Source organism: Callionymus lyra, chromosome 9, assembly GCF_982586985.1.
Source record: "Callionymus lyra chromosome 9, fCalLyr1.hap1.1, whole genome shotgun sequence".
Taxonomy (NCBI): Eukaryota; Metazoa; Chordata; class Actinopteri; order Syngnathiformes; family Callionymidae; genus Callionymus; species Callionymus lyra.
Window position 1 is genome coordinate 14,141,857 of NC_141826.1, and position 12,367 is coordinate 14,154,223.

Consider the following 12,367-nt stretch of genomic DNA (forward strand, 5'->3'; position numbering starts at 1 on the left):
CAAAAATCTTCCTCATTAATAGTTAAAGATAACAAGGAAAATCAGCCAAGTATTTGAGATGAGTCATTTAAAGTTAAAATATAAAAGTATAAATAATAATTGAATAGATCGGAAGAAGATTATTCATTCATGCTGCAAAAAAAACTCACATGAAGTAGAAGATATTTAAGAAAGAACAGTAACTCTGAAAGACATTTAATTCATTCTTCAAGGTTGTAAAAACAGGAGTAACATACTTTCACAAACATGCTTTGAAATCTCTACACAGAAGTTTCCATTGAGTTCTTCTGGGGCGGAAAAAAGGCTGATTATTTTTATTGGTCGAAGTGAGACGAAGAGTAACGACCGACCAATCACTTCTTTAGTTCCCACCCACTTACGCTTGTGTTGCAACATAAACGCTTCAGTTTGTAGGTTTTGTATCTCAAACTTCTGAAGTCTTGCGGTGAAGATGTTTTACATTTATTTTCTCTTTGTCTTTGTCTCGACTGGAGGTAAGAATTATCAGCTTTATGGACTTTCTTTTCATTTAAACACGTTATTTACTTGCAACAACTTTAATTTGTGCAGTTTTTAATCACTTCCTCATTGTTTTCATCTGTTATTTAATTTTTAGTTTAAAATTCTTGTGATTCATTTATAAAAAACTGTTCAAATCTGTTTTTATGTTTATATGGTTAAAATTCAACGAAAAAAATATTTTATCTTATCTCAAAACGGCAACAGTACATTTAAAAAAAATAAATCTCTGTGTAAAATGTTCACAATTTTACGTTCAGAAATATCAGTAAATGTTTTATCTATTCCAGATTGTGATCACAACTTCTCAACAAGCACCGTACTTGTTGGACAAAATATGACTTTCAAATGCAACGTTGAGAAGAGACATGGACCCCTTCAGTGGACCAGATTAACTTCTGACAACCTGCCGAAGGTTTTAGTCTCTTTGGATCCCTATGGAAAATCATCTTTTACGAAGACTCCTCGATTTACTGCAAAACATGACTCAGATAATTTCGATCTGAATCTTACCAGAGCAGAGTCTGGAGACACTGGATTTTACTTCTGCAGTGAAATGTTGTACTCAAAGACAACATTTATAAATACAATGTTTCTGCATGTTAAAGGTAAAAGTATATTCTCCGCCACTATTGATACCGTTTAAAATCACATATTTATATTTACAATATTTAACTTCTGTGTTTAATCTGTCTTTATTCTCCATTTTAATCAATCATAACTGAATATTTGGACTTCTTCACAGACAGAGATGCTGATGTAACTGATGTGGTTCAGATTGATCTGCTGCATTCAGGAACCTCCGGTAATCTTCAATGTTCACTCCTCACAAAGAAGAAAAACTCATGTTCTGGAAAAGAATCAGTTTACTGGTTCAAATCTGGAGCAGACAAGGCACCACGTTTTCTCTTGGCTCGTGACATTGGAGGTGATGAATGTAAAGAAAACTCTAAGATTCAATCGAGGAAATGTTTCTACAACTTGTCCAGAGACGTGAGCTCCTCTCACCATGAGACCCTCTACTGCGCCGTGGTCTCATGTGGACACATTTTCGTTGGAAATGGATCCAACATTAAAGACAGTCAAGGTATTTCAAGGGAATATTTTACATTGTTGAATTCACTTGTAAATGTATTTTCCAACAGGAAATAATAGCAGTGACTTCAGAAGTAAACTGGAGATTGTGTTTGGTGCTGGTCTCGCCATTTGTCTGCTCATTATTCTTCTAATGACCTACATCATCTGGAAACTAAAGCAAGATTTAAACGGTAAGAATATTTTTTTTCTTTCATCCACAAATTAAAAATGATTGAAAATAAGTAATAATTGATCTATTAATTGATTAAAAAGTCGTTATTTGATTAAAACAATTAATTGATGGTTTGATTTTTTTTTTTTTTTTATGTTAAAGGAAGATTAACTGTTAGATCTTTCTTTTTTTAATTGTGGATCAGTGGATCAGGAGCATGGAATACTTTCAAGAGACACTTTTCTCCTTTGTTGTTGTATTATTTTTATACATTTATATATTGAAATATATATATACCGTCAACGTTCTTGCTTCCGAATGATGCAATAGTTTGACTTTATATTGTCTGTTATTTTTTTCTCTTCATGAGAACTCTGAAGTTCCAAAAGTCTGTTTCCTGCCACAAACTTTCTTTTTGTTCTTCTTTCACCTCGACTTCCTCACTTCAAAGAATGATTACACACGAAGACAAAATAGAAAAGAAGCGGTTGACTTTTTGGAGGGGGTGAAAATAAATTGTTTTTTTAATCATCAGGGATGAGTTTGTCTTCATCATCTGGCCGTTCAACTTATTTTTACATATCCTATAATTCCTTGATTTATATTAGAAATCTTTAAGTTGAGACAGTTGATCCCATCACTTCTGTGAAGAGAAAAATATAAACTCAAACCAGAGACAGGAAACACAATTGAAAGTTCATAGACGTCGTGACACTATTTTGGTTGGAGGTTCAATGAAACACGTTCATCTGCTTAATATTTTCTTTCCTCTCTAGAATCTTCACGTCTTCAACCAACGTCCACCACTTATGGCGGGGACCAGCAGGTAGAAACCAGACGTCACTGAACTTCTCTATTTATCCATCAGTGTTAATATGTTTCTCATTTTCCAGCAGGACAATTCTGAATCACTGGTTTACTCTGTGCCGAGTTACAGCAAGAGGAGAAGCGGAAGAAAGGACAAGCCTGTGGATCTACAGGAAAACGTGATCTATTCTGGGGTCAATGTGAAGGAATAGATTTGTCATCATGATGCTCCTGCTGGACCTCAGATGAGCCTGGACGTTTGGCCATTTTTACTCTGATAAAGGCTGGAGAGGGAGAATACAGAGCAGATGTGAAGAGAAGCCACATTCCAAAGTGATGAGAGGATTGTGAAGAAGAAGAAGAAGAAGAAGAAGAAGATTCTTTTCAGGCCTTCGTATCTGAAAGATACTTCATTCTGAAACTTAAAAAGATAAGTTTTTGTTCAATTCTTTATATTTGTTTATTTTTTGTGTTCCTCTATAATCAAGTTTTTACAGAGACTTAATTAGACATATACAAGTACCTGTTTCTGACTAAATTTTCTATTTTGTATGTATTTCTCTTCTTTAATAAACTATTTTCTCAAATTACTAACGTTGATCCTCAACTACATAGTCATAAACATAAACAGTAAAGTCATGTATTCTTGAATATATAAAATATTTTCATATATACAAGCATATTCACATTAGTCAACTTTTAAATTGTGGCGTCATTCAATGATGAAATATCAAAATGAAGAATGTGTTTTTTAACTGAGTGTAAAGAAGGTCTTTGTGGTTTTGTCACAGGCAGTGAAAAGAAGAAACAAATGTTATTTACCTTATTAAGAAAGAGACAGGAAGTTTGAACACATGACCAAAGTAACATGAACGTTGCTATACAGTCTAAGATTCTATTGTGTAACATCACACTTCTTTAACGTTCCAACATTTTTTAGCTTTGGAGTGACTACTGGTGAAGATAAACGTGGAATCAAAAATAAATAAAAACATCCGTGACTCACAGAAGGTTGTGTGATGATAACTGGTGTTGCTATCTTGACGATCAGACAAAATCAAATTGCGAGTGTGAAACTTTAATTGTCGCCTGTTGAACAGTTGTTTTGTTCTAATCTAGCAGCTAACAGTTTCCAACCAGCAGCAACTGGTGAACAACATCACCAGCAGGTAGATATTCAGGGATAGAAATCCAACTAAACATCTCTTTAAATTATATGTTATCCTAAACCAGAAAGTAAAAGAAAAAATATGATTTTGTTTATGCTGCACAGAGTAAACATGGACAGGAAAAGAGGAAGAAAGGGAATATTCAAACAAGAAGACCCATAAGCGTAAGATGATGAATAACTGTAAAAAGTAGTTAACAAAAAAAAGTCCAAGAGTCCTTTCTCCAACACTTTTGACGCACACACACATACACCTGCAAAAGCACAAACATATTTTATAGACAATGAATATACACGTTGATACCGATGAATATTATACTTTGTAATGAGATGTTAGAAACAGTTTGTTTGCTTTTTAAAGTAATTTAGTTTTTTCTATTACTGCTGCTAGGGGCGTCTTCAGCACCTCGGACAGCTCCTCGTATGCACCATTAAGAGGCTAACAGTTGACTTCAACCTGCAATCTGAACTTTCAAGCACCTGGGATGTTTGGTTAACCAACTCCAGGGCGGTCACATGTCACATGAGAGAGATAAGTAGTTGAAGCAAGATGAGGCACGACTGAATACGCATAAGATAAGCATTTGAACCTCCTCAGTGTTGAAAAAGTATTGTCTTTATTGTAAACCATTTTCAACCAGTATCAGTTTTTCACATTGTCATTCTTGCACGAGTTTTGTTTTCACTTTAAATCGGTGGCTTTTCTTTCATGTGACATCACAGCAACAATCCAGTGGATGATTCAGTTGGAAAGTAAAGTGATGATAGAATCTCGTTTTAAAAAGCATCTGTTTGTGTCGACTGATCAAGACGATGCAACCATGGAAGCTGGTTTGTTGAACTTTTTCTGTATATTAATCCCCATCAAATATTCCAGAAGGAGGACGAACTTGACCTCCAGTAATCTTCTATTCATGTCCTCTCACACCAGTATTTTTGACGTTATCTTGCTTATCAGGATTCTCTTTTCTGCCTTTTTTCCTCTTGTAAATTGGTGCAGCATAGACCAGAACGTCCTCATTAACCTGCTGGATTATAAGAAAACACAGTGATATACTTTGAGAATAATCTGAATTGAGTTGGTCAGTGTGTTCTTTGAAAGTTTTACCTCCTGGTCTTCATGATCTTTGGTCTGCATTTGTTGAAAAGCAGCTACAAAATAATAATAAAAACAAATATAAGTCACACATTCATATGAACCTCAAAACCAATATTCTGTAGATGTTAAATATTTAAAACTTATCCTGAAGAAGTTCAATGTTTTGCGTTTGTTTCAAAATCAAAATCAAAAGTCATTTGATTTTAAATCATGTTTCTTTCAAACCAAGTTTCTCGTACCTTCAGACGACCTACTTCAACGCTTAAAGTTGAAAGCAGGAAATGGGCTGTCATTTACGTGCATTGACGTGTTTGTGTGGTTGTGGGAGGAAATAGAAGTAGCTCGGGACTTTGCAAAACGGAAGATATGAAAGTAACAAGAGCGAGCAGAAAGCATCTACTAGTGTGAGCTAAAAAGTTCAGCACGTATTCGACTTGAATTAAAACATATTATTAAATGTTAAATCTTTGTTTTTCTGATTCCAATGTCATTGAAAGAGAAACTTTATGAAACGTTAAATGAAAATAAATCAGCCAGTGAGAGATAAATACTTACCACATCGTCACGGTAAATCCACTAACATCGACACTTTGACGTGAAATGTTTTCATCTGTTGCCTTCAAAGAGAAACAAAAAAGGGGTGGGAACAAGAACATGTACCTGTGATTTGATAGGTTGATCTCAAAACGTCCCTTTTAATATCTAAACATCCTCCTCATCTTCTTCTTAGCTTTTGCACACAAGAAATGAAAAGTTTTTGACAGTTCACCTCCACTCAGATCAGATTTCAACAACTTTACTGGATCGAATAACTACAAATTTAATTTTATGACCTTTTGTAGTGATTATTTTAAGTGTGAAAACAAATTTTCAGTGACTGTTAAACTGAGTTTGAGACCCTTTATCTGAGTTGTCATAAGTTTAAAAAAAACATTTGGAGACTGTGGAGATTCATAAAGACAGTAGATGCATTTGATGACAGTTTATAAAGTTCATGAAAATAAGTCACTCTAGTAACACACTCCACAGAACGAACATACAATTTAGTCACAAAATCAAGTAAACTGTTTATATTGTTGATTACCTTTTTCTAATTACCTTACAACTTCGAATCTCCCTTAAAGGTTAAACTTTTGATTTCATTTTAACTAATTATAAACTTTTTTTTTAAACAGTTTCATATCCAGCAGAATAACTTGTTGTTCACAGTTGAATGGAAAGTTTCTTGTTGTTGTGGTCGTCAAACGCCCTTCCTGTCTATTGCTGCACAAGGTTTAAAAAAGGGGACTTTTTTTCATCTCTGCGTGTGAAGTAACCACACGAGAGCTACACAAACAGCCTCTGCAGACCTCATCCTGCACGAAGGTGTGACTTGAACTGCAGCAGTCGAGCGTCATGAACATGCTCTGTGGAGTCAAGTCCATTTTTCAAGATATTAAAACACTCAACATGTCCCTTTTTCATGTTTTATGATATTTAATTAAGTTTTATTTTCCCATTTGCCCAAAAAGCTTGCTTACATGTGTTGTGTCAACATGTGTAAAAGACATGTTTTCTTACACTAGGAGTCATTAGACAGGAAGCCCATCAAGCCTCAGAGAGAAGAAGACAGGAAGTCAGGGGCCATCGCTTGACAGGTTTTAATGTTGCACTCTAGACCACATCTCTATGAGACTGTGAGTGTTTTCTTCACAATAAAGAAATAAAGATTTGAACAAAAAAATATCCAAACAAAATATATATTTTTTGGAAAGTTGTTTCAGCAGTCATTTATAAGCTATAATTGTAAATGTATCTTTCATCCATTTATCCACAGACTCATCCATCCAACATGAAAATAGTTAAAATATGTTATTCAAGCACAAAAATCTTCATATTTTATCATATGTCTGACTTTATGTGTCGTTGTAGTGTAACTTGAATGGAAAAATATATATCTATAGTGAGTGTAAACAACATGTAGTGAGTAAAGTATTCCACATAAATTTGATTTGAATAGAAAAAAAAACAAATCTGTCGCTATTCCATATTTTTTTTTAATCAATTTTTTCTTATATATTTATTTGATTTTTTGAAATTTTTGATTAAATTACACATTTTATTTTTTATTTTTTTCATATTTTTCTGTGTCTTCAGGTTCATGGCCAACATGTATAATCTATTTATTTGTTTGTTTATTCAAAATGTAATGTGCTACTCTTGGGTCACAGAAGACAGAGGAGCGGTTCTGATCTACGTAGGAAACTTAGTTTGACCTCTTTTATCCGCAATCTCGTTTCTTTCCGTCACTGCCCAGCGTTCGTTGCCATATGTTACAACCACGAAAAATTCTATGTATGTATAACAATATGTACTGGTTAATAAAGATTGAATCTTGGTGCGGGTAGAGACTTAGATCGACTGGTATACACAGAGTTTTGCCTTTTTGCTTAGCTCTCTTTTTACTACCAATCCTTTATTCCCTCACACCTGAACAAGACCCAAAGGTACTTAAACTTCTCCATTTGGGGCAAGATCTTATCTTCCACCCGGAAAATGCTCCAACCTTCATGGGAAACGAGTCCTAATTAATAGGATCTATGCAGACCGAGCTTTGACTCTGTTCTTAAGGACAACAGACAGCCCTCATCTAAAACTATATCCAAAATTCAGCCGAGTATTTGAGATGAACTGTTCAAAGTTCAAATATAAATATACAAACAATAATTGAATACATCAGAAGAAGATTATTCGTACGTGCTGCACCAAACTCACATGAAGCAGAAGATATTTAAGAAAAAACAATAACTCTGAGAGCCATTTAATTCATTCTTCAAGCTTGTAAAAAGAGGAGTAACATACTTTCACAAACATGCTTTGAAATCTCTACACAGAAGTTTCCATTGAGTTCTTCTGGGGTAAAAAAAAAGGCTGATTATTTTCATTGGTCGAACTGAGAAGAAAAAAATGACGACCGACCAATGATTCTTTTGTTCCCACCCACTTGTGTTGCAACATAAACGCTTTGTTTGTAGGTTTTGTATCTCAAACTTGGCTGGACTTGTGGTGAAGATGTTTTACGTTTATTTTCTCTTCGTCTTTGTCTCGACTGGAGGTAAGAATTATCAGCATTATGAACTTTTAGTTCATTAAAACCCTTGATTTACTTGTAATAACAATAATTTGTGCTGTTTTTTTATATCACTTCCTCATTGTTTTCATCTGTTGTTTTGAGTTTTCGTTTGAAATCCTTTTGATTCTGGATGAGTTAGTTTTGTGTTTCTATAAATTCACCTAAAACATTCCTTACAAACTGTTCAAGTAAGTTTTTTTGGTTATTTGGTACTATTTCAACCAAAAATAGATTTTTATTTTATTTTAACATTTCTGCAGTACTCAGCTTTTTACTGACAAATTGTTGTGGAACAAAGATAAATTGTGAATTAAAATGTTCACAATTTTACATTTACACTGAAAAATGACAAATTAAAAAATTAATCTGTTCCAGGATGTGATCAAAACTTCTCAACAATCACCGTACTTGTTGGACAGGATGTGACTTTCAAATGCAACATTGAGAACAGACTCGGAGACTTACAGTGGACCAGATTAACTTCTGACAACCTGCTGGAAGTTTTAGTCTCTGTGGATCGCTTTGGAAGATTATCTTCAAACAAGATTCGATTCACTGCAAAACGTGACTCAGATCATTTTGATCTGACTCTTAGCAGAGCAGAGTCTGGAGACACTGGATTTTACTACTGCAGTGAAGTTTTGTTCTTAAAGACGACATTTATGAATACAACGTTTCTGCATGTTAAAGGTAAAAGTATCTTCTTCGTCACTATTGATACAGTTTAAAATCACATATTTACATTTATAATATTTAACTTCTGTGATAAATCTGTTTTCATTCTCCATTTTAATCAATCATCTCTAAATATTTGGACTTCTTCACAGACAGAGATGCTGATGTAACCGATGTGGTTCAGACTGATCTGCTGCATTCAGGAACCTCCGGTAATCTTCAATGTTCACTCCTCACAGAGAAGAAAAACTCATGTTCTGGAAAAGAATCAGTTTACTGGTTCAAATCTGGAGCAGACAAAGCACCACATTTTCTCTTGGCTCGTGACATTGGAGGTGATGAATGTGAAGAAAACTCTAAGATTCAGTCGAGGAAATGTTTCTACACCTTGTCCAGAGACGTGAGCTCCTCTCACCATGAGACCCTCTACTGCGCCGTGGTCTCATGTGGACACATCTTTTGGGGAAATGGATCCAAAGACAGTCAAGGTATTTTAACCAAATATTTTACATTATTGAATTCACTTGTAAATGTATTTTCCAACAGGAAATAATAGCAGTGACTTCAGAAGTAAACTGGAGATTGTGTTTGGTGCTGGTCTCTCCATTTGTCTGCTCATTATTCTTCTAATGACCTACATCATCTGGAAACTAAAGCAAGATTTAAACAGTAAGAATATATATATTTTTATCCACAAATTAAAAATGATACAAAATAAGTAACATGTGATCCATTATTTACTTAGAAAGTCGTTTTTGGATTCAAAAAAGTTTATTGATGGTTCAAATTTATTTTCTTGTCTTGGTTTCTTCTGATGTTTAATTTGTAAAGATGTAAAAAGAAGACTAACTGTTAGATCTTTCTTTTTTTAAATGTAGATCAGTGAATTAGGTGCACCTTCAATGTTCTTGCTTCCGAATGATGCAATAGTTTGACTTTCTTTTGTCAGTTATTCTTCATGAGAACTCTGAAGTTCCAAAAGTCTGTTTCCTGCCACAAACTTTCTTTTTGTTCTTCTTTCACCTCAAATTCCTCACTTCAGATGATGATTACACACAAAGACAAAATAGAAAAGAAGGGGTTGACTTTTTGGGGGGGGGGGGGGGGGGTGAAAATACATTGTTTTTTAATCATCAGGGATGTGTTTTGTCTTCATCACCTCCCCGTTCAACATATTTTTACATATCCTATAATTCCTTGATTTATATTAGAAATCTTTAAGTTGAGATTTGTTTTGGAAATTGGTTATTTCTGTTATTTTTTTCAGAATAAAACATATTAGTATTGATTTGTCTATGACTGAATTTTAACTCATATTTACTGGCATGAATCTATATATATATATATATATATATATATATATATATGTATATATATAAGAGAGATGAACCACAGGATCCAGTAACATCAGGTTCTGGCGGTTTTTAGGAGGATCGTCTACAGTTGATCTCATCAATGCTGTCAAGAGACTAATAGAAACTCAAACTAGAGACAAGAAGCACAAGTGAAAGTTCAGAGAATTTTTCACACTATTTTGGTTGGAGGTTCAATGAAACACGTTCATCTGCGTAATATTTTCATTCCTCTATAGAATCTTCACGTTTTCAACCAACATCCACCACTGATGACGGGGACCAGCAGGTAGAAACCAGACGTCACTGAACTTCTCTATTTATCCATCAGTACTAATATGTTTCTCGTTTTCCAGCAGGACAATTCTGAATCATTGGTTTACGCTGTGCCGAGTTACACCAAGAGGAGAAGCGGAAGAAAGGAAAAACGTGTGGATCTACAGGAAAACGTGATCTATTCTGGGGTCAATGTGAAGGAATAGATTTGTCATCATGATACTTATGTTGGACCTCAGATGAGCCTGGATGTGGAAACACCAGAGAGATCCTTCACAAGAGAACAAGAGGCCAAAAGAGGAGTCTGACCTGGTCAGATCTTCAAGGATTGATACGTCACAACCTCAACCTCTACTCAGGAACTACTTCAATCAATAGAAAGAACTGTGTGGATGGACTAGGAGGAGGATCAGGAACATTGGAAGCCTCATGGACAACTCCTTTAACAGACATAATACAGTCAAGTAATTTAATTTTCTTAATATATAGAATATTTTCATTGATAACTATTTTCACACAAGTCAACTTTTAAATTGCGGCCTCATTTAATAATGCAATATCAAAATGAAGAATGTTTGGACTGTGAGGAAGGTCTTTGTGGTTTTGTCACATGCAGTGAGAAGAAGTAACAAATGTTCTTGACCTCATTAAGAAAGAGAAAGGAAGTTGAAATAAGTGACCAAAGTAACATGAACGTTTCTATTCAAGCTCAGATTCTATTGCGTAATATCTGACATCTGTGACGTTCAAACATGTTCTAGCTTTTGAGTGACTATTGGTGAATATAAACATGGAATCAAAAATAAATAAAAAAGTTTGTGACTCACAGAAGGTTGTGTGATGATAACTGGTGTTGCTATCTTGACGATCAGACAAAATCATTTATAGAAAAGCTTTATTCATCCCCAGAGGGGAAACACACATTTCAAAACATGACAAAAGTTTTCCATCCTGCTTTTGAATTAAAACTTCTCAGAGCGATCTGATTTGATTCTGAAAAAACGTCATAGTGTTTCTACTGTATGGAAGGAAATATTGAATTCAAATTGCGAGTTTGAAACTCTTATTGTCGTCTGTTGAACATTTGTATTGTTCCAATCTAGCAGCTAACGGTTTCCAACGAGCAGCAACTGGTGAACAACATCACCATCAGGTAGATATTCAGGGATAGTTATCCAACTAAATGTCTCTTTAAATGATATGTTATCCTAAACCAGCAAGTCAAAGAAAAAATAAAGATTTTGGTTTTGCTGCACAGAGCTACATCGACAGGATTTATTTCCGAGAGTCTCTTTCTATAACGGAGGGAGGCAGCAAAGCACAATATCCTCTGAGAAGCTTTAACAAAAAGCGGTGATGAAAAGTAGACAGGAAAATCATTTAATTAAAAACTATTTAAAAACAACTTAAGGGAATTTGAGGTGGACTCTAGAAGCATCCTCAAGCACACTTGTGACGCACACACAAATTCACCTGCACATGCACAGACATATTTTATAGATGATGAATGTTAACTATACATGTTGATACTGGTGAATATTATACTTTGTAATGAGATGTTAGGAAGAGTATATTTTCTTTTCACAGTAATATTTTTTTTCTATTACTGCTGCTCGCAGCGTCTTCAGCACCTCGGACAGCTCCTTGTACGCACCAAGAAGTCACTTAAAATTGACTTTCAAAGACCTGGGATGTTTGGTTAACCACCTCCAGGGAGGAAACATGTCACATGAGAGAGACAAGTAGGTGAAGCAACATGAAGCACAATCGACAACAGCTCCTAAAAAATTAGCAGCCACAGCAAAAAAAAAAGATTGTGGGCGTGTGAACGACCGACATCACTGATCTTTTCAAACAAATCTGTGTGGTCGTCAACAGGAAGTAAAAGCAGCTCAAATGTAGCAAACAAAAACTAATTCAACACAGAAACATGATTGTTTATGTATCTGTGTGTGTTGGTGCGTGTTTGTGACTTTGTGTTGTAGGTGTGATCCTGTGTGAGTGTTTGTGTTAGATTTTTACATTCAATTTCAATTGTTTATTGTCAGGCTCTCTATATTTAAAGCTTCTATCTTAAAATATAGAGAGCCTGACTTTAGTTTGACTGAGA

The 12,367-nt window shown here is 34.7% G+C and overlaps 2 protein-coding genes across 2 annotated transcripts; both read left to right on the forward strand.

Annotated features, from left to right (window-relative positions):
• The first annotated feature begins 856 nt into the window (after positions 1-856).
• On the forward strand, positions 857-3,226 carry LOC148071922 (uncharacterized). Its single transcript, XM_087798617.1, has 5 exons — positions 857-1,127; positions 1,265-1,606; positions 1,665-1,787; positions 2,545-2,594; positions 2,662-3,226. Exons 1-5 carry the CDS (start codon positions 857-859, stop codon positions 2,785-2,787), a joined length of 912 nt encoding a protein of 303 aa, XP_087654743.1. The 3' UTR covers positions 2,788-3,226.
• Positions 3,227-8,322: 5,096 nt separating this feature from the next.
• LOC148071923 (uncharacterized) lies at positions 8,323-11,414 on the forward strand (the record flags this gene model as incomplete). Its single annotated transcript, XM_087798618.1, has 5 exons — positions 8,323-8,644; positions 8,782-9,111; positions 9,176-9,298; positions 10,221-10,270; positions 11,361-11,414. Coding segments are annotated over 5 exons (879 nt in total), but the record flags the coding sequence as incomplete, so codon positions are not given.
• Between the last annotated feature and the right edge of the window lie 953 nt (positions 11,415-12,367).

Bases quoted from the DNA above. Each gene is read 5' to 3' on its own strand.
- LOC148071922 (XM_087798617.1), top strand. From the start codon at position 857: ATGACTTTCAAATGCAACGTTGAGAAGAGACATGGACCCCTTCAGTGG. The intron at 1,128-1,264 runs GTAAAAGTATAT...ACTTCTTCACAG, and splicing joins AATGTTTCTGCATGTTAAAG to ACAGAGATGCTGATGTAACT. The intron at 1,607-1,664 runs GTATTTCAAGGG...ATTTTCCAACAG, and splicing joins CAACATTAAAGACAGTCAAG to GAAATAATAGCAGTGACTTC.